The sequence below is a fragment of the Mesocricetus auratus genome, unplaced genomic scaffold (genome assembly GCF_017639785.1).
Source record: "Mesocricetus auratus isolate SY011 unplaced genomic scaffold, BCM_Maur_2.0 Super-Scaffold_6730, whole genome shotgun sequence".
NCBI lineage: Eukaryota > Metazoa > Chordata > Mammalia > Rodentia > Cricetidae > Mesocricetus > Mesocricetus auratus.
In genome coordinates, this window is record NW_024429184.1 from 66,733,486 (window position 1) to 66,755,765 (window position 22,280).

At 42.1% G+C, this 22,280-nt stretch overlaps 1 protein-coding gene across 5 annotated transcripts in view; it reads left to right on the top strand.

Moving 5' to 3' along the window:
• The first annotated feature begins 4,277 nt into the window (after positions 1–4,277).
• Positions 4,278–22,280, top strand: part of Asph (aspartate beta-hydroxylase) — a 194,237-nt gene continuing 176,234 nt past the window's right edge. For 2 of the 5 annotated variants that reach the window (XM_005066736.4, XM_005066738.4), the window contains exon 1: positions 4,442–4,799. In XM_005066736.4, coding sequence (XP_005066793.1) covers positions 4,676–4,799 — 124 coding nt within the window. In that variant the 5' untranslated portion in view covers positions 4,442–4,675. The other 3 variants (XM_013110944.3, XM_013110941.3, XM_013110945.3) reach the window with 3 other exon arrangements.

The window sequence follows — 22,280 nt, forward strand, 5'->3', positions numbered from 1 at the left end:
TGCCCAGTGTTTTACGTACAGCCATTTTAACCTTTATCTAAAGTGTTCACCATGGATATTTCAGCTTGAGTGATTCTGTGCAGCTTTAGCTAAACAAGTGAAGTGATGTGTGATCCTAGGCACTGCCTGGAGAACATTCTCCTCAGACAGAAGGTGGGCAAGTGCAGAGTGCACAGGGTGGAACCATTCCTGTCATCTCTGCTCTGTTCTGGACACTGTCTTACCCACCCAGCTTACACATCTCAGCAAACATGGCACCAGGCCGCCCTCATAGCTGTGGCTGGAATGTATAGTGTCCTAACTAATATTTGTAACAGGCTGTTTTCAGTTAGGCCTGAGAACTATGTCAAGCTATTTGTTTTTGAATTTTCTCATATTTTTGGAGGAAAATGGTGTTTAAATAATCTCTTAGGAGACATCTACACAAGGATTTTACACAATTGCTTCTGTATGCATATGTTTTGGTAGCTGTGTTCCTCTTCTGTTTACAAGTAGAAAAATGAAGTGCAGTGTGGATGTTTAGAGAAGCAGAGGGGAAAAGAATCTTATATAATTTGTGAGCCAGCAGTTCAGAGACAATTTATACAGCATTTTCACTAGATTAATATGTTTTCTGGTGTCAAGGATACGTAGCTTCAGGAATCATTTAGAATATTGGTGATTGCCTCTAACTCAAAGAAATCTGCCAAGAGAGAGGTGAACAGACAGTACTGGGCAGTTCCATGAAGGGCTGAAAAATATTCAGGATTACTACCTCATAATTACAATATAAAATCTTGTATGCTGTACTCCTTACAGTAAAGGAATACTGTAGCGTTTCATATGTATCAGTAGATCTCTCTAGAATGATGAAGTCTTGTTCTGCTGCAGGCAGCTGATGTCTCCTCTTAGTTTCACGTCTCCAGGATGTTTGGCAAAGGTCCTTAGGATTTTGTTTGGTACAAGCTCAACAATGTTGTCAGGTGCTTATGAAGTTGCAGAATAGATTCAAGCCAGGAGGACATCGTTGTAAAACACAAAGGGGTGGTTGAGTTAATACAAAGTTCATGTAGCTTATGCATGCTTTTCCGTGAACCACCAAGGGGTCACTGCAATAATTGTCTTCATTGTAAGGAAAATTCAACGGCTCTATATAGTTAGACTGTATGAAACTGGAAGGTCACTGATGCTATTTTTAGGATACTTCCCTCTAGATCTGAGACCTGTTTCTCAGAGAACGGTGGACACATACACATTGGGGTGGGCTTAGTAGAGCCTCAAGACACACATCTGTATTTTTTTTTACTAAAATTATCGTGTAAATTGAATTTCTCCATATTATTTTCTACATCTCGGTTACTTTTTAAAAACTCAATCTGAATAGAAGAATATTTATTTTTATACAGTTCATATTGCTATGGTTGAAATTAACATTTGAATTTCCCCCCATGTGTTAGACTCTAACAATCATTAAGTTTAAGATTTAAGAACAGTATATTAATTCTATTAATTTCCTAAAATAGCCTTCCTTAAATGTTTTTATCCAGGAGGTGACTTAGAAGCTTATCTTGTCTGTAATAACAGAGTCAAGTTTTTGTTGCAAATGACAGTTCACTAAGTTGATGAAGTATAACTAATATGGGAAAATGGTTTGGGGAAAACTGAGTAGAGAAAACTTTAAGAACACTCTTGTCTACACCTGTGTTTATTGCAGCCCACACATTGTTAGAGAAGTTTCTTTGGTTAACACCGAACCAACTGTCAAAATGCAGAAAACGAATGTCTACTGGGTGTTCAGCCTCACATGGAATATATACATCGCCCCTCACAGGCAGAGGATGAAGAGGAAGAAGGAATCAAATGACTTGAGGGTTTGAGCAAAAAACGATGCCTTCTGCACAAAAGACCTCTGCATTCATGAACTCCCAGTAGCTATGGTTGTCCACACAAGCCCTGTGCAGGGTCAGGACAGCCGCCATTCCAGCACAGAGAAGGGAGGGGCTCCTGAGCCCTACCACTAACTGAGGGCCAGCCTCAGGGGGACAAGAGTCAGTTTTCTTTAAGGGTATGGCCCTTGGTAAGGTTAACCGTGTTCCCATGTGGAGATGACACCCCTGCACCCACACACATCCATGAGCATATGGGTAGTGCAAACTAGACATGGAGTTGTGAGAGGGTGGGATTGTAGGGGGTGGATCCGGAAGGAGTTAGGGGAAGAAGAGATTCAAATATAATCAAATATATTTTATGCATTATGGAATTCTCAAAGGATTAATAAAAACATTATATACTTTAAAAAGGATATTTGTCTTCACCACTATGGCTCTCATTGCAACATCTTCTATACTATAATATGAAAATATACAAATGCATGATGAGAAGTTAGTATTTTAATACATTGTCTTTTTTAAGTGTTGTCTTTATGGTGCTTTTGACATTATTTCACCCAGTATTCATCCTTTGTGTCGCTTGAAATCTCAGAGAAAAGGATAGGCTGATACACACTATTTTCCCTTTATTGTAATTTCAGGGACATAGGTTCCCCAGATTTCCCTACACCAAACCATGGAAAGGTCTTACAAAAGAGAATGCAGATACCAGAAGAGTCTGGCATTTTTGATGCCCATAAAGTTGGAAGTAGAAACAGATGTAAAATGTATCATTCTAGCCACTTAATTTGGAAAATTTGGAAAGTAAACCACATATATTCACAATTTCTTAATTTGTAAGAATTGTTTTCAATTTAATTTTATATCACTCAGTGCATAAACATCATTGAATCTCTGCTTTCCTGTGATTTGTAGTTACAAAATTTATTTTTGCCCTTACTGCTTAAGGAGATATGTCAGTACTGAGGCAGGATAGAAGAAGGGAATTGTAGGAACATGGGGAAAATGCCTGAGGGTGGTGGGGAGGAGGAAAGGGGGAATTTCAGAATTTAGATATCACCAATAGGGACCCAAGGACTCACTGAGACAATATGTGTTTGGCAAAAGACAAAAAGCATAACGTTTTGCTGACTGAGGTCCAGACGGAATATTCCCAGGGACCTCTCAGCCAAGCATATCACAGTAGGTAGGTTGTGCCACTTAGGGCTCAAGTGGTGTATAACCTTATCTTCCTACTGTTCCAGGCTTTGTCTTTTAGGCCACCAATCAGCTCCCAAATCACGACACAGAGACTTATTAGTCTTGAGTGCTTGGCCTTAGTTTAGCTCTTTTCTGGCTAGTTCTTTTTTTTGTTTGTTTGTTTTTTTGTTTTTTTGTTTTGGTTTGGTTTTTTCGAGACAGGGTTTCTCTGTATTGTTTTGGAGGCTGTCCTGGAACTCACTCTGTAGACCAAGCTGGCCTGGAACTCACAGAGATCTGCTTGCCTCTGCCTCCCGAGTGCTGGGATTAAAGGCGTGCGCCACCAACGCCCGCTTCTGGCTAGTTCTTTTTAACTTAACCAGTTTCTCCCGGTTCTGTAACGCTGGCTTTGATGGGTTCCATCAAGGCAGTCCTTGGGCTGACCCTGGCCGGCCATTCACAGCTGACAAGACAGAGGCCAGCAGACCCAAAGCAGTGGTCAGCGGTGGCTGTGGAAACTGCAAGCCGCAGAAGGGGGATAAAGCTGGGCGTATCACAGCTGTAGTGTTCTTTGGCTCTATTGCAAGGTGATATACTACCAAGGTGGTTCAGATCGGGGAAGATCTCTGGAAGTGGACGACAATTTATCAAGTCACCACATATTTCACAGACCTGATGTTTCACAGACACGACATGAGCAATTGGTGACACAAAATGATGGTTTCCGTTGGTCTTTAGCCGGTTTGTCCAACTGTTGCCATTAAACAAAACATCCAATTTTCAGTCCTGAGGCAGCACATGCACAAGCACAGATCTATGGCTGGGCACTTCAAATAACTCCAGATAAGAGTCTGGCGGGGGCAGATTTCAGAGAGATTGTCGCGTGTGGTAAGAAAATGGGATTTTTTAGTCATATTCACATTTTTGTCTTAATTAAGGTTTTCCAAAACCCCTGATGGCACAAATGACATAAATCCCTGTTTTGACACAGAAAGGATCAACGACCCCATATGGTGTAGTCGTGGAACTGTGACGAATCCTTTCTGAATAAAGGGCTAGCACTCCTGGTGCATGCTTAAGCACCACCGGAACCAAATTCCCAGGAAGAAGCCAAGAGGTGGTGCGCTGCTCTCGGGCACCGCCTCCGTGCCCGCCCCATCCCGTTGGAGCCAGAACACCAATGCTCGCGAGAGCCCTGCGGGTTTCCACGTTTGCCACGTTCCAGAGGACCAAGGCAGACTAAAAAGCCACACGCCGCTCGGGCTTTGCAAACGCCGCGCAAAACCAGACTTGCTTTGGCCTGCGGAGGGCTGGAGAACGTACCGGCCCCGCCCCCTGCCTGCGGTCTTCGCGATTGGCTCGTATTGCCATCCTTCAGATCTGGTGGGTGTGCCAAGGCTGGCGGGGGCGGGGCCGAGGTCGGGGTAGCTGAGCGCTCTTGGTCACTGAGGGAGTCGCAGACTGGGCGCACCAGAGGCTAGCAGTTCCTTAGCACGCTGGTGCAAGTCATCCGACGCACGGCGAGCTCGGTGGAGGCAGAGGTGTTGCTGCAGGAGTCGCGGGCCCTCCGTGTCCCTTGCGCACTCAGCAAGGCCCTCGTGCTCTGCAGTCCCCGAGAGCAGCTGGTGATGGCCCCTCGCAAGAACGCCAAGGGCGGCGGCGGCCACAGCAGCGGCAGCGGCAGCGGTTCAGGCAGCGGTAGCCCGAGCACGGGTAGCAGCGGCAGCGGCAGCAGCCCCGGGGCTCGGAGAGGTCAGAGTCCCTGCTACAGGGCCCCGGGCGGCGGGCGGGAGCTGGGTGTGCGCTGCAGGTCAGCTGCGCCTCTCCATCCTCAGCGTGACGACTGTGCACGCGGGGCGAGGCCGCGCTCACCGGGCGGGGAGGTGGAGAAGCGGTGCTCTGTTGCAGGGGACCCCAACACCGGCCTCGGGTCTCCAGGGCGCAGACTGCCCGAAGTCATTGCGCGACCCTTGTGGTTTTTAGTGGTAGCTGGGACTAGAGGATCTCTTCTTGCAGGTTTTGGGACGCTTGACCCTGAGCCAAAGTCAGGGAAAGTAAGTTCCTGCCTGCATCCCAGCAACGTTGAGGAGCAGCTTGGAGAAGTGTATTTGGAGGCTGGGATGGGAGTGCATGCATCGCTCTTGTAGATTATTTTAAGGAGTTTTGTTTGGTTTTCTTAATATGTGTTGTGCTTGCCTTTTGAAATAGTAAGGGATGTCAAAAAGTACTGTACGATTTTTTTGTGTGCCTTCTCCCCTTTTCTAAAATGAAAAAATCAACTGGGCATCCAGTTCACCTTCCTTTTGTATGTGCTTAGCCGGCAGAGTGGAGAACAGATGTTTTAAATCTGTTTCGTGTCATATTTCATTTGCTCTCGGTTTCTTTCGTGTTTCCTTTGACTCATATTTAGAATATTGGAACTGGAATACACATGTGTGTTGGACGCGAGCTCTCGATTCAGTAGAAATGATTGATGTTCTGTGCCGTGGTCTACGTGCAGTCCATTACCAGGAACATTCATCGGGTGGGTTAGACTCTATGTCAGGAAAATAGACGAGGCGACTATGTTTTTCTTCCTAGCACTTACTTACTGTCTTACTTATCTTCATGCATATGCTCTCCTGCTCATCCCCTTTTCTCAAGTAGAATAGTTATGGCCCGTAATAGGTGCTCGATAAATATTTGATTAGAAAACGTGAATGGGGAAAGCAGTGCAGTTAAATCCTTTGTACACATTACCATTCTGAGAATAATGTGTGTATTCTTAATGGAAAGAACTCTGTGTACACAGTTCGAAGTTCAAGGGCACTGTAGTAATTAATTCACCTTTAATACAGGCAAAAATGATGCTCTGAGTCCCTGGCCCCTAAATCAGCAAATCTTACGAAGGCAGCGCTGCTGCTTCTGATGACTGTGACTATAGATATGAACTCTATGAGTGACAAGAGCCTACTGCATTTTTAGGTGCAAGAGAAAGCTAATGGGCAAATTTGGAAGTTAACTTTTCTGTTGCTATTTACTAATGAAATGTGTCTTCGCTGCTGTCCTGGAAACTTTGTGACTACTTGGGAGAAGTGCTCTAACCGCTGAGCCACACCCCCCCAATCTTTCTTCCTATCATTTTATCCTTTGCCAAACCCTTGAGTAGAGAAATGATTGCATCCAGGAAGTCACTTTTGAGGCCTGTCATTGGTATGAATCAGTACAGAGAATGGCCTTCATTTTCTTACCTCTACAATAAATGAACCACTGCAACCATCAGCTGATAGGTTTAGAAAATGCTAGGATGTATAGCAACTTATTCTATCTTACTGCTTACATTTTAGAGTAAATCCAAGCATCCTCAGTTGTCAAATTTTAATACATGGATTCTGTAGCTATAATGGAACACAATCTGAATGAAATACCTGTGCTCTAACCTCTACTGCAAGTCCAAGCCTTTATTCTGTAGAGTGGATTGTTCTTCCCAGGCCATTATTTGAAGTGAACACTGGGTTCTGACTGTGGGCCAAGAAGATGCTGGAGGTGGAAACTAAGGTTCTTTCCATTGTGCTACCCAGTTACGTCACAGCCAGAAGGTGTGGTTCTATTTACTGCTTTCTCATAGCAGGGTACTGCTGGAAGACCAACAGGACACTGAAAGAAAAGTGTATGTGGTCACTGAGGTAGGGACATTGTGACATGCAGACCTACCCTGGCTGCTGGGGAGTTAGTTCACAGGTGCGGATAACAGTGATATTGCTGCAGCATTTAGTGCCTTCTAGTTACCTAAGGGGAGACAGTGAATACTTGAAGGTAATGGTGTCAGTCTGTGGAAACGCATTAGGAAGGCGGAGCACAGACCAGACTCCAGGTTTTCTGTTGCTCATCATTGTACTGTACTGCTGATCTTGAATCCTAAACAGAATCTTATAGGGGTGGGGACTTGAACTAGTTTGTCAAGTTTTCCTGCGGCATTGTCTGTGGTATGGTACAGGCCATTGCAGAAACTTGCACTTCTGGTCTCAACTGATTGACCTTTGGCTAAAATAAGTTTGAAATAGCACATTAGTAAATTTTGCTTTGAGAAGTGTGCACACTAAGTTTTTTACATTGAGAATCTGATGTCAATGGTGACATTGGTCACATGACTCATTAGTTCTTAGATTTTTATGTAAAAGTATGGTGGGGAGTGGGAGACAGGATTCAGTACTGTAACACACACCTTTTAGAAAAAATATTTTAAAGTGGGCTTCTGCTTTTCATTTTCTTCAGTTCAATTGAGACATGGTAGAGTTTTACTTTACATTTTTCAGTTTTACTCCTTAGAATACAGAAGGAGGAGTAATTTGGCATTTACCTTTAACTTGCACATGGAATGTTGTTTGGCCATCTGGGACCAGGGGAAGCCTTTTGAGGAAGAGGGGTCATGGTTGTCTTTGGGCTCATGATATAGTACAGAGGGGCCGGTGCCCTGTGTCACCCCATTGCTCCCATCGCCTTAAGCTGCCACCCTCTGCCTATTTTGCCTGTGACTTGCATCTTCTTAACACTTACCAGGAGGTGTCGCTGTAGAACATGTTCCCCCTCCCAATTTGAAGCTTCCAATTACATAAAGGCAATTAGGTTTTAAAATTATTCAGTATGTATTTCCCCAGAAATTCTTTTCTATTTGTGCATAGTTCTCTGAAGGTATCTAACAGATTTTGAAATTTAATAATAAGAATTTGTGTGGAACACCTTTCTTCAGGTTTATGGAGAATAAAATATATCCATATATGTTTGGTTAGATACATTTACACAGTCATTTGCTGCAAATTTCTGAATTTGTTCTCTTCCATCTCCACATGCTTTCTATGTCTCTTAGGTTACTAACATATTGTATGCTGCCAAATGTATCTTGCCTTCCTTGAGAGACGAGGTCCCTGGTGCAATTCTTTTTATTTAACCAGGAGAATCAATTAGGGTCAGTGGCTTCATCCTCTGCCTGCCATTTAAGGATGAACAAAATAGGAAGTCTATAATATGCTCACTACAAGAATTGTATGTTTTTGTTGTTCTGGTGGCAGCATTTTTCTAGCTTGGCCAGATCATCTGAAAACAGGTTCAATAAAATGCTCTGAGGGAATTCTTTACAACCACATCGTGGGCTGGGAAGTAAAGATCCATAATTCAGTCTTGTACTGATGTCATCTTTCTCATAGAGATTATTAGAAAATAAGTAGATTTCAGCTAACATGAATAAACCTTATGTGAACTAGCTTCTTTATTTCTTTTTAGTATTAGACATTTTATTTCATGTGTTGGCTTACCCTAAAAGTGAACAACAAAAGCCATTTTTTTTTCTCATGAAAGGCAATACAGTTTAGAACAAAGAGTCTGATAGCCCAGGTCCCTATTTAGTAAGGCAACACGTGGCAAGTCTCTCTTGCCATCTCTAATCTTAATCTATTTACTCTCTGTTTTGCTTCCTGGTTCTGATAGCCTAAAACAATTTGATATGCCTTGATGCATGGCACACACATCTCCATGTGCATGGTAAGAGACAAAGCAGGGTTTCAAGCAAATACAAAAATATACATCTTACTTGAAAGTCTGTATTACGATTATTCTGTAACAGGTTTGTTGTGTAATAGATTATATTGTAACTTTCTGAAGCACTTGATACATTTTTGTAAGTATCTCATTTGTTCACTGCCTTCCTTCAAATTGCTATTTGCCAGCTAATCTCAGAGTTTTGTAACTTTCTGTATCCTACTAGAGCTCAGATACAATTTGGTCTTTTGATGCTCTTCTAGCTACTGATGTAATGCATGAGAAGTTCTTGGCCTGCATCTTGACTATGCTGCTTCTGCATCCCCAGCAGCAAGTGCAAAGTACAAAAGACTGTTAAGTAAATCTGCTTTAGTAAAAACTGTGTGCAGACCAAGGCATTCTGGTGTGGTTTTGCATGGTGGGGTGATTAGAAATGATATTAGTATATAGTGCTCTTCAAAGTAAGAAAATAGTTTCAAAATTTTCACATAAAAAAGATATTTGAAGATATGATGTTTTTACTTGATTTACATATTATACATAGTGAAACATTGTAAGGTATTCCATTAGTATGTATAGTTTTTCTGTATCAGTTAAAAATAACTCACAACAAAAACTGTATGTCAGTAGAAGACATCTACAGTTTACTAGCATAATTTGAGGAAAGCTCTCTGTCCCTGGATTGGTGGTACCTGACTAATTCCCTGTCTGCTGCCCCAGTGTCTAGCTGTTGAGCACTGCACTTATGGGTGGAATATGCCATTCTGTTCCATTCTACAGAATCTCCATTTTAGGGTAGAGATGAGATGATCACTCCCTGTGCCCCTCTGTAGTGATGTATTCTGGAATTCAGTGCATGAACTCTTTCTTTGGTTCTGATACTGTTGGGAGCCATCATGGTATTTTTTTCAGTCACTATAATTACTTTTACTTTTATTTTTGTGTTCCTCTGGATGTTCAGGCATTTGTTCTTCAATTGACATTTGTTTTTCGGGGATGTGATTTGGTTCCTTGCTGTTCTTTTCATGGCAAGCCATTGAATGCAGCTTGATTCTGATCAGATTGATGATGGCCCAGGACAAACAAGTTACGACCCAGTAGAGTGAGCTTTTAAAAGGAAGAGTTCTAGGAGAGGTGCTGAAGGCTGCAGCATGTCCTTTGGCCTGGCCATGAGATGTAGGGAAGCTTGGCTTATCCTACAAGTACCACCACCCGCTGTGGGTGCTTTCTATGCTCAAAAACAGAGATGAGTATGGAAGGGGAAGAGGAGGCTGGCCACTATGGAAGGTAACAGCCTCAGCAGTAGACCGGGCTCTTGCTGAATTTGGAGAAATGTTGACTCTTTTCCTACGTGTATGCCCACAGAGCTAACCCAGTGATTCATTCATTATGGAAGGCAGCCAGGGTTGCCTTAATTTTAAAGTGGAAAATATTGTTTGATAAAATAATTTTATTCCACAACCACAATTACTATAATTGCTTTAGCTCCTGTTTTCCGTAGGCTTGACAATGATTTCTGCCCTGCCAGGCAGTCACTGTTATGCTATGCCTATTGTGTTTCTTGTCTCAGATATTCTCATATGCGGAGTGTTAGTTCCAGGGTCTATTTTAATTCCAGTTATTCTAAAATGGCATACTGGTTCGTGTGCAAATTTTATTTAGGAGTTGTTCATGTACTTTAGATGAGCAAACTTATTGTTACAAATGTTTATGGAAAGAATATCTAGCATTGAACATTACCTTTCCATTCTTTGGATCAAATGAATTTTAGTAAGACACTTCCAACTTAATTTTTAAAATGGTGCCAAGCACTATTGAAAGTACTACCTTAGAGCACATCTGTGCTGCTTTTAGATCTGTGTCCACTGAAATGTTATTTTCAGAGTATGCACTATACATGTAAGTAATAAACCATTCCCAACATGTGGATTTTCTTTTGTGGTATCACTTCTTCGGGATTCTTATACAGTTACTGATAATCTTTCTCATACATGTTCTTATAATCTATAATATGCAAATTATAAAATGTTGTATTGGACATTACATGCTAATACCCATATATAGTGTTTATATATGCACATAATATGAAATATACTTACTAAAGATATATTTTTAGATTGATTTAAAATTTAAAAGCTTTTATTTTATGTGTATGGGCATTTTATTCACATGTATGTCTGTGTACCATATTCATGCTGGTGTCTGCGAAGGCCAGAAAGAGCACCAATCTCTTGGAACTGGAGTTACAGACAGTTGTGAACCACTATGTGGGTGCTGATAATTGATCCTGGCTTTTAGAAGACCAGTCAGTGCTCCTAACCCCTGTTCATCTGTTCAGCAAAGATTTATTTTCTCTTTAATTCTCTCTCTGTCTCTGTCTCTCTGTCTCTGTCTCTGTCTCTTTCTCTCGTGTGTGTGTGTGTGTGTGTGTGTGTATGTGTGTGTGTACACATATGTGCAAGTGCCTCCAGAGGCCAGCAGAGGGCATCAGCTTCCTTGGAGCTGGACTTAAAGGAATTTGTGAGTAGCCTGCCATTGATGTTGGGAAGCAAACTGAAGTCCTGTAGAAGAGCAGGAAGAGCTCTTAACTGTAAAGCCATCTCTAGCACCAAATGTGAAACATTTTATTGCTAACATTATGTATGGAAGCTGTCTGTCTGTATCCTTACATATAGAAATATGCATGTGCTTATATAGTGTTCAGTAAAAGTGTTGTGACTTGGTTCTTGATTACTATACATAGCAATTGTGATTTCTAGGTCTTCATTTCCATAGCCACAATTCCCTACAGTATGTATGTGCAGTACTGTTGAGTCCTGCTGAGACCACTACTTCTTTGTGTTCTAACTTCCAAACTGCTGCTCTCAACCTGTTTGCCCCTTTCTATATATGTGTGTCTGAATATTTTTCTGTGTCATGAAATTAGATTGGAATTGTTTGGTCAGATCATATAAAAACATAAATTAGCCTTTTTTGGGGAGGTATTGTCGTTTTCTTAAACCTATAGTGGTTGTTTAAATTCACATCCTACTGTAATGAATTACAGCAGTTACCTTTATGGTTGCCGCTCTTAGTAAAGTTGAATGCCTGTAAGTTGGGTGCACTTTAAATATTCTTACATGGCTAACATTTGCATTTTTCTGGCTACTAGTAAGACTTGATAATTTTGTTTCTTCTGTGACTTTGTTGTTCATACATATTACCTGTTCCCTGGTGTTTTTTAATTTGTCTGTGTGCTTTTTTTATTGATTTGTAGAGTGTGTTTCACAATCCCAAGCCTCGTGCTTACTTGAGTGGCAGGTCAAGGACTTCTGCAGTCCGTCATTGATTGTTTACATTGACATTTCCTGTGCTTTATTTTCTTCAACAGAATTTTATAATTTTAATACAGCAATAATAGAATTTTTCTGCTTTCTATTTTATGGTTTGGGCTTTTGTGTTTTGTGACATAACATATAACAGATGATCACATACGTTCCTTTTAAGTGAGATCATAGAGTATCTGAAGTTTTGTTCTTTTGTGTTTGGATTTCAACAGCACCAGGTGTTGATTTTTATTATGTATGTACTGTTCAAGTGGGGAATCTATTTTACATATTTTTTTTTACAAAGTAGATAAGGAAGTGTTTTGTTGTTAGTGTTCATACAGGCTATGTAGAACCAGCTCTTACAAATCTTAGTGTTCAACTTAAGGAGTTTTGATAAATATATTATCTGCCTGGAGAGTTCTCTTTAACCCTTCCTGTCTTACTGCTACTTCCCCTCCATCAGGTGAAGCTACAACACCATATTAATCTTGTCTGTTTTGGAATTCATTTTGCAAATACTTTGTGTGAAATGGCTTCTTCTACTTCCCAGGATTATTTTTGGGATTCATGCACATAACTGCACACAACAGTACCTTCTTATTTTTCTTCCTGTTGCTCCTTTTCTGCTAGTATTTGCTGTATGAGTATAGTACAATTTGTTGGTCTCTCTTATTGGTAGATGCCTGGGCTATTCTAGTTGTGCACACTATTTCGAAGGACAATATATAAATATATAAGATCTTTCAGAAATGTCTTCATGTTTTCGAGCAAATACAGGGAGGAATTACTGTGTTATAAGATAGATGTGTTTTTAATTTTTAATTAACATTGCTAAACTGTTTAATAGAGTGGTTGTAAAATATATTCTCTATTCCTACTAACACCAGGATGAGGGATTCTAGTTGTTTTATTTACATATTGTCTTAGTCAGTGTTCTGTTGCTATGAAGAGACACCATGGCCACAGCAACTCTTACTGGGGCTGGCTTGCAGTTTCAGAGATTTAGTCCGCTATAATCATGGCAGGGAGCATGGCGGCTTGCAGGCAGACATGGTGCTGGAGAAGGAGCTGAGCTGGATCTGCAGGCAGCAGGGAAGAGAGTCACAAGGCATGGCTTGGGCTTCTGAAACTTCAAAGCCCCCTCCAACAGTGCCACACCTCCTAACCCTGGTGAAGTCGCACTGCTCCCTGATGACTTAAGCATTCGAATAGATGAGCAAATGGGGCCATTCTTATTCAAACCATCACACGTATGCTCCAGCTCCTCTCTTTTAAAATCTAAGCTGTTCTCTGGGTCTGAGGTGACTTTCCTTTGGTTTATAATTGCCTTTCTCTGTTCACGTTGATGTTAAACGTTCTTGTGATTGTTAGCCATACACAATCTTTTTTTTTTTTTTGTCAGTTTTGTATTTAGATTTCCCATCACACTGCCTTTGTATTATTGAGGTAGAATTACGTATTCTAAATAGAAGTTCTCTTTAGTTATATGTACAAGAACTACTTCTCCTAATCAATAACAACTTTTCATTTTCTTTTTTTCCCCTTTGTTTGGTTTGGTGTGTTTCTTGAAGGCAGCAAAAAGATAGATTCTGTTTTCTAATCCAGTCTACTAGTCTACTAGTCTGTGTCTCTCTCTCTCTCTTTTTTTTTCTTCCTTTTTCTTTTAAGTTAGAAACAAGCTTGATTCACATGTCAATCCCAGCTTCCTCTCCCTCCCCTCCCCTCCACCACCACCCTCCCCACCAGGCCCCCAGTTCCCCACTCAATCCAGTCCCCAGGGAGGGTGAGGCCCTCCATAGAAGATCTCCAGAGTCTGTCATTTCATCCAGGGCAGGGCCTAGGTCCCCACCCAAGAGTCCAGGCTGAGAGAGCATCCCTCGTTGTGGGATGGGCACCCAAAGTCCATTTGTGTGCCAGGCATAAATACTACCCAAGGCCCCATAGATTACCTAGGCCTCCTCACTGACACATTCAGAGGCTCTGGATCAGTCCCATGCTGTCCACCTAGCCATTAATCTGGGGTCCAAGAGCTCCCCGTGTTCAGGTCTACTGTTTCTGTGGGTTAAACCAGCCCAGTCTTAACCCTTTTGCTCATCAGTTCTCCCTCTCTGTCACTGGATTCCTTGAGTTCAGCTCAGTGTTTAGCTGTGGGTGTCTGCCTCTGCTTCCATCAGTCACTGGATGAATGAAGGTTCTGTTTCCCAGACTCTCTGGCAGTGGGATTGTAGGCTGGCACTCCTCTGATTCATGTCTAAAATCCATATATGAATGAGTACATACCATGTTTGTAATTTTTGTGACTGGCTTACCTCACTCAGGATGGCTTCTTCTACTGCCGTCCATTTGCCTGCAAATTTCAGGATTCCATTGTTTTTTTTTTTTTTTCCCCCCCAGCTGAGTAGTACTCCATTGTGTAAATGTACCACATTTTCTCTATCCACTCTTCAGTTGAGGGGCATCTAGGTTGCTTCCAGGTTCTGGCTATTACAAATAATGCTGCTATGAACATAGTGGAACAGATAGATGTCCTTGTCTATGTCTCTTTACTGGGGAATTAAGACTGTTCATGTTTAATGTTGATAAAAGTGGTTCAATAATACATATTAACCCCTGACATTTTGTTGTTTTGTGATGTTTTCTTAAGCCCCTTTTTTATTAACTGTTAGGTAATTTTTGGTTGTGAACCTAGCCTTTAACGGCTGAGCCATCTCTCCAGCCCAACTGTTAGGTAATTTTTTATTTATTCCCTGTGCTCCCAGGTGTGTTTATAATTTTCTTCATAGTTAAGTGTCCCTTCCAATGTCCCTGTAGAGATGGCTTAGTGTTCATAAATTCCTTTGATCTGTTTTTATTGTGGAAAGCTTTTCTTTCTTCTTTGATTGCAGTTGATAGTTGATTGGGTATACTAGTCTAGGCATGAATTGTAGAATATTGGTTCAGTCCCTTCTGGCTATTAAAGTCACTATTGAAAATTAGTTGTTATTTTGATTGGCCTGCCTTTATAAGTCACATTGCCTTTCTTGCAGCTTTAAAAAACTGTTCTTTGTTTTGTACAGTTAGTGTCTTGATTGTGTGACATGGTGAGTTTCTTTTCTGATTCTTCTTATTTGGTGTTCTGTATACCTCTTGTATCTTGATTGGTATTTTCCCCCTTAAATTTGATAAATTTATTTTATGATTTTACTGAAAATATTTTCTGTGCTTTTGGCCTAGATTTCTTCTCCTTCTATGATCGTGATTTATAGGCTTGGTTTCTACAATGTTGCAGAGTTTCTGTGTTTTCTATCCTGGAATTTTTAGATGTAACATTTTCTTTGACCAAGTGATTCAATTTGTCTACCTTATCCAAACTTGATATTCTTACTCCCACTTGATCCATTCTATTGAGGAAGTTTTCCACAGAATTTATTTGACTTACTGAATTTTTCAAGTTACAGAACCCTATCTTTATTTAATTCTATTACCATATCTTGAATTATTTGCTTTATTTCATTCAAATATTTGTGTTTTTTGCCGTCTGCATTTCATCAATTATTTGTATCCTCTTTGAGTTACTTAAACATGTTTATTTATTTAAAAAATAAATTTACTTATTTATTTTATAACCCTCCCTTCTCTCCTCCCAGTCCCTGCCCCCCATCCCCACTCTGTTCCCATCCCCTAATCCATTCCTCCTTGTTTCTGTTTAGAAAAGGGTAGGTCTCCCATGAGTATCAACGAAACATGGCATATCAAGTTGCAGTAAGACTAAGTACCTCCCCATGTGTCAGTGTGAGGAGTAGGACCCCCAGAGTCATTGAAAGAGTCAGAGACAGCCCCTGTACCCACGGTTAGGAGGACCAAGCCACACAACTCCCACATGTGCAAAGGGCCTATGCAGGCTCCCTCGTTGCCAGTTCAGTCTCTGTAAGCCCCTATGAGCCTGGGTTAGGCCTGGGTTCGTTGATTGTGGTTTGTTTTGTTTTTTGTTTTTTTAGTGTGTGTGTGTGTGTGTGTGTGTGTGTGTGTGTGTTGTCCTTGACCCTTCTGGGTCTGCATCTGTTGCCATCAGTTGCTGGATGACACCACTCTGTTGACAATTGGGCTGGGTACCTGGTTACAGGAGATGGCCAGTTCACGCCTTGTGTCTGCTATTGCTAGGAGTCTAAGCTGGGGTCTTCCCTGTAGATTCCTGGGAGATTCCCTTGTGCCAAGTTTTTACATGACCCCCCAAATGCCCCTTCATTCCCTTTCTAGTAGTCTCTTTCAGACTCTCCCTCTCTGTGGGCTTCCCAAACCTGATCGCTCATTTTCCCTTCCTCACCTGCCCTCCGTTCATTCACAGAATCTTCTGTTCCTCCTTCCCATGGAGATCCGGGTGTCCCCTCCATGAACCTTCCTTGTTATGTAGCCTCTCTGGTCTGTGGACTGCGGCATAGCTACCCTTTATTTTACAGCTGCTGTCCACTTCTGAGTGAGTACGTGCCCAGTTTGTCATTCTTAGTCTGGGTTACCTCACCCAGGATGATTTTTTCCTAGTTTCATCTATTTGCAAATTTTTGGGTGTCTTTGCTTTTGACAGCTGAGTAATACTCCATTGTGTAAATGTAGCACATTTTCTTTATCCATTCCTTGGTTGAGGGACATCTAGGTTGCTTTTAGGTTCTGGCTATTACAAATAAAGCTGCTATGAACTTAGTTGGGTTGAACATATTTATAATTGTTGTTTGAAATCATTGTATTGTTATGTCGTCTAAGTTGCTCTTCTTAGGGAACATTACTGTTGAAGTACTAAGTTTTGGAGGAGACACATATTGTCCTGGTGGTTCATGTTTTTTGTATTTTGCAGTGGTACCCAGACATCTGGAATTAGGTTGTTGGTAGTGTTTCTTGGTATGGCTATCTGTCCCCTCTTTGTTGAGTGGATCTCTGTTTGCTGTTACCCTGATGTTGAGTTCTGGACTAGCTGAATGGTGCTTGGGGTTCAATATTGGTACATCTCAGTGTTGATGTCCCAGTGGGGTATACCAGTGGGCTCAGCTCCGAGAGGCCTGGGTGCAGCTTCTGAGCTCAGGAGCAAGCCTGTAGTTAGACGGTTTCCCAGGAAGACCTAGGAGTGTGTGGGAGGCCACAGGGCCGACATGCAGTTTGAAGGGGCATGGTCCTCAGGCAGGTGGGGAGGGGTCTTGGCAGGGTTGAGGTTCCTGCCTGAAGTTGGCATGCAGGACTGAAGTTTACATTTCTGACTTTACTTTCTCTAGTCACAAAGCTAGTCTCTGTTTTCTTTTAGAAATTTCAGAGTTTTAGATCTTATATTTAGGTTTATAATCTTCCTCAAATTTAGAATGACTTTATTTTGTTTGTTATGCTGCAATGGCACACTTTATTGAAAGCACCTTGCTTTTATTACTAGGTTACTCTTTGTGCCTTTGTTAATGTGAGAGTATAATTATTAAGTCTGCCTCTGTGCTCCTTATTGTGCCGTTTAAAAATTATCTGCTTGTGCTACAGTCCTGATCCTCAGATACACAGTAACTAGTGAAAGTAGGCAGTAAAGGCCGCATTTGTTATCCTTCTAAGGATGGTTCTGAATGGCTAGTTCTTTGCCTACTGTGTGTGATTTCCAGTGATTGTCTCTGGTTCTGCAGAGAGAAGTGTCAGATTTTTACGACACTTCCCGTCAGTGTGGGAGAATCAGCTCCACCAGCACCAAGTCTTCCGTCCATGACAGTGCTCTATTTTATTATCTTTAGTGTCTTCCTGCCTTATTCTGTAGTTTGGGGTGTGGCACTCATATATTTTTGTTGAATGGTTTTTCTAGATATTTTATGCATTTTGATACCTTTATAATTCATATTAAAATCATTTTGTGGTAACTGTAGTGGTACATACTTTAAACTCCTAGCACTTGGGAGGTAGGGGTGGGAGGATTTAGAGTTTGAAGCCACTAAGGACAATATAGTTAGACTCTTTAAAAAAAAATGACAAAACAAAACAAAAAACCGCAAACACCCCAAACAAGGACTGAGTAGGTGGCTCATTGGTAGAGTATCTGCCATCACATATGTAGTATGTATGTAATGGGTTTGATCCTCTGGGATTATAAGAGAATAAAAGACATTCCTTTTACCATTGAGGGCTTTTCGTGAATAGACATAGAGTGGATATATACATCTTAGATCATATGGCCTTGTTACATTCACTTTCAGTTTCAGTAGAATGTGTACATATGTAATATAGTCTATGGGATTTTTCTATGTTAACATCTCATTATTTAACAGACAGATTCTTTGTTCTTTTCAGTCTTAGAGGAACCCTTGGTGTCTAGAAGTGATGAATGCAGACATTCTGCCTTTTTCTAGCAAGTCAGATGCTAACTGTAGATGTCACATAGATATTCGTATCAGATTGTGGGAATCTCTGTGTTTCTAGTTTAAGAGTTTTGGCAAACCCCCCTTCTTTCTTCAGGTCCTGTTTGATCATGTTTTGCTATCCTTTACACATGGTTTTATTTGCTAATATGGTATACACAGTTTTATTGCTAATATTGTACACATAGTCTTATTGCTAATATTGTACATATGGCTTTAATTACCAATGTTACAACATGGCTTTATTGCTGATATTACCCACATATCTTTATTTGCCAGTTTGTGCATACAGCTTAATTTTTAGTATTTTGTTGTTGCTTTCGCATCTGCTCATGGTGAATGTAGGTCTGTAATTGCTTTCTTTCATGCTCTCACCCCTCCCCCATTTCTCCTTTCCTTCTTCTTTGCCTTACTAATAATTATGATTAGTAGTTAATATTTTCTCTGCATTTATTGGGATTAAATATATGTCTTTTAAGTCAATAAATTATATTAACTATGTTCTAATTTAAAACAACCCTTACATTTCTAGGGAAAATCCATCTTAGTGATTTTTTTAATGTAAATCACTGAGTATTAAGATTCTTTAAATTCGGGCTGGAGAGATGGCTCAGAGGTTAAAAGATTCTTTAAATTCCCCAGCACTTGGGAGGCAGAGGCAGGCGGATCTCTGTGAGTTTGAGGCCAGGCTGGCCTACAGAGCGAGTTCCAGAACAGCTTCCAAAAGTATACCGTTAAACCTTTCTCGAAAAACCAAAAAAAAAAAAAAAAAAAAAAAAAGATCTTTAAATTCATTGTTTTTTTCCCCCAAACACTAGGAATGCTTTATTGGCTTTATTATGTGACCTTTTGTAAGATTCTGACAGTCTGGGAGGAGCTAGGCTGTTTCCTACTGGAAATGTGCTTTGGTTGTCTCCAGGTGATCACCAATCCCTCCCCATTATTATAGTAATGACTTAAAGTAGGTACATTGTTCAAATTGAACTTATTTCCCCATGAGTGAAGCATAGTGTTTATTTTCTTGAACTTGTAAGATTTACTTTGGCTTTGGCCAATTAGTCTGTTCGTAGTCAGCGCACATAGAGGCTTAGAGTACCTGGCAGGATCTAAGATGTAATTGTTACCAGTTTCCATTGCCACTGTGGAGGTCTTAGTAGATGTTTGTGCCAGATGTAATACAGTGTTAACAATTATGGTTCCAAGATTTGGAGGTTTGAAAAGGCTAATGTAGAAACAAACATCAGTAAGCATGGACTAATAGCCCACAGAAAGATACCGCCAAGCGGCTGTGAAGGAGGAGTTCCAGGGTACAGAGCAGTGTCTTAGAGTCTACTATAAAGTAGTATAGGGTAATAAGCTGAGCTCTCTTTTTTTTTTTTTTTTTTTTTGGTTTTACGAGACAGGGTTTCTCTGTATTGTTTTGGAGGCTGTCAGTCCAGCCCGGCCTCAAACTCACAGAGATCCACCTGCCTCTGCCTCCCGAGTGCTGGGATTAAAGGCGTGCGCCACCAACGCCCAGCTTCCTTCTGGGTCTTAATCTGTTCTTAACTCATCCATCTCAAATGTCTCACTGCTTACAGAAGAATTTTAAAAATTAGTATGTCTTTATTAGCACAAATGATAACACTACTAGATAAAGTCAACACAATAAATGCAAGTAGCTCAATAAGAACTGTGGTGCATATTCATTTCACCTTTAAAGGGTCTGCCTATGATCTGTGTACTGCTAATCTTCAGTTCTTGGAGCTGCCACTGTACCACTGCCCTTCATGGTTGTCAGCTCGCTGCTGTGTTCCTGTCTCACTTTACAAGCTTCCATGTCTGCCTGTTGCTTGGTGAGTGGAGGCTGATCCTGGAGTTGGTGTTGGGAGCCCACTGGCAGGAGACTCACTATCCCTCTGTTTATATCCTTTGATGTTGCAAAAGCAGTTCAGTTGAGAATCTCGTGGGTGTGCTTATATGGACATGAAAATCCCTATGATCATCTCTAATGCATAGTTCAATAAAGCCCCTTCCTCAGCTGCAGGGGCAGCCTGGGAGTGACATGTCTGAACAGAGAGTCAGCACCAGCACCTGAGTTAGCCCTTAAACTCTGGCATTCACAACTGTCAGTCTTTCGGTCCTGGCCCACCCAAGAGCAGAGAAAGCAGAGTGAGGTGGGTGAACCAGGGACCCTCCGCAGCAGGACACGGTCCACAGCAGCCCTTAGTGACCCAGGACACGGTCCACAGCAGCCCTTAGTGACCCAGGACACCGTCCACAGTAGCCTTTAGTGACCCAGGACACTGTCCATGGACGCCTTTAGTGACCCAGGACACCATCCACAGCAGCCCTTAGTGACCCAGGACACCGTCCACAGCAGCCCTTAGTGACCCAGGACACAGTCCACAGCAGGACACCGTCCACAGCAGCCCTTAGTGACCCAGGACACTGTCCATGGATGCCTTTAGTGACCCAGGACACGGTCCACAGCAGCCCTTAGTGACCCAGGACACGGTCCACAGCAGCCCTTAGTGACCCAGGACACTGTCCATGGATGCCTTTAGTGACCCAGGACACCGTCCACAGCAGCCCTTAGTGACCCAGGACACTGTCCATGGATGCCTTTAGTGACCCAGGACACCGTCCACAGTAGCCTTTAGTGACTCAGGACACGGTCCATGGATGCCTTTAGTGACCCAGGACACGGTCCACAGCAGGACACGGTCCACAGCAGCCCTTAGTGACCCAGGACACCGTCCACAGTAGCCTTTAGTGACCCAGGACATGGTCCATGGACGCCTTTAGTGACCCAGAACACGGTCCACAGCAGCCCTTAGTGACCCAGGACACCGTCCATGGATGCCTTTAGTGACCCAGGACATGGTCCATGGACGCCTTTAGTGACCCAGGACACTGTCCACAGCAGCCCTTAGTGACCCAGGACACGGTCCACAGCAGGACACCGTCCACAGCAGCCCTTAGTGACCCAGGACACCGTCCACAGTAGCCTTTAGTGACCCAGGACACGGTCCATGGACGCCTTTAGTGACCCAGGACACGGTCCACAGCAGCCCTTAGTGACCCAGGACACCGTCCACAGCAGCCCTTAGTGAAGCAAGGCACTGCTTTCTTTGACTGTCAGTCTTTTTCACTTAATGAAAAGATAGTAAGTGAAGTTCACAGAAATCTGTTGTTCTGTCTAAGCTAGAGGCACCTTTTCTTCTCTTGAGGTCTTTCTGGCCAAAGTCAACAGAGACTAACTAGATCCTAATTCTCCTGGGCTCTGTTTGTTCCTTTGCTCCCTGGAGGACCATCTTTCCAGTACTTTTCAATAGGACATCTAATTCTAGATAGCTATTTTCCATAGCTTTAACTGATACTGATTGGTGTGTTTTCCTGGGTTATAGAAGTAAACAATACCAATAATGGTACAGAGAATAAAATAACTACCACTTTCCAAGGATGTGGTGTGTCAGACATTGAATGCTTATCTCTGTTTCACCAGTTGATTCCATAGTAATTGGAAGGCTAGAGAAATAGTTTGTCAAAGAAAGCTGGAAGGAGCTGGAGTATGGATCCCAGTATTGACTCCAAAACTGCTGTGGTGGAGCATATTAGATCATCATTTGTTACTCAAACCAACTCTCACTCCAGCCTGCTGTCTGGCAGGCTTTATAGAAGAGAACCTAGATCGTGGGTACTTCCTTATTGAAAAGTTCTAGTAGCTTGACCAAGTTGTTGAGATGTGGATCCCACTCCGAGCAGGGTGTGCCTTCTGGCCATCCCTGCCTCATCCTCCCAATGGCAGTGCTCCCTTACGGCAGTGCTCCCTTACGGTAGTGCTCCTGCCATGCGCAGTACTCTCCACACCCTTGTTCAGTGTTTGCACAGGGAACTTCTGCAACAGCTCCACGCTTGCCTTTTCTGACTCCTGTGCATTTCAGCAGCAATTTTCTCCATCAGTTTATAAGGAATAAGTTGTCTTGGTTTGTTTTCAGTATGTTACCAGCATGCTTAGAGAAGTTCATTAGAGTTACCTACAAGAGCTGCCAGGAGCCCTGCTCCCCTAACTGGCAGCA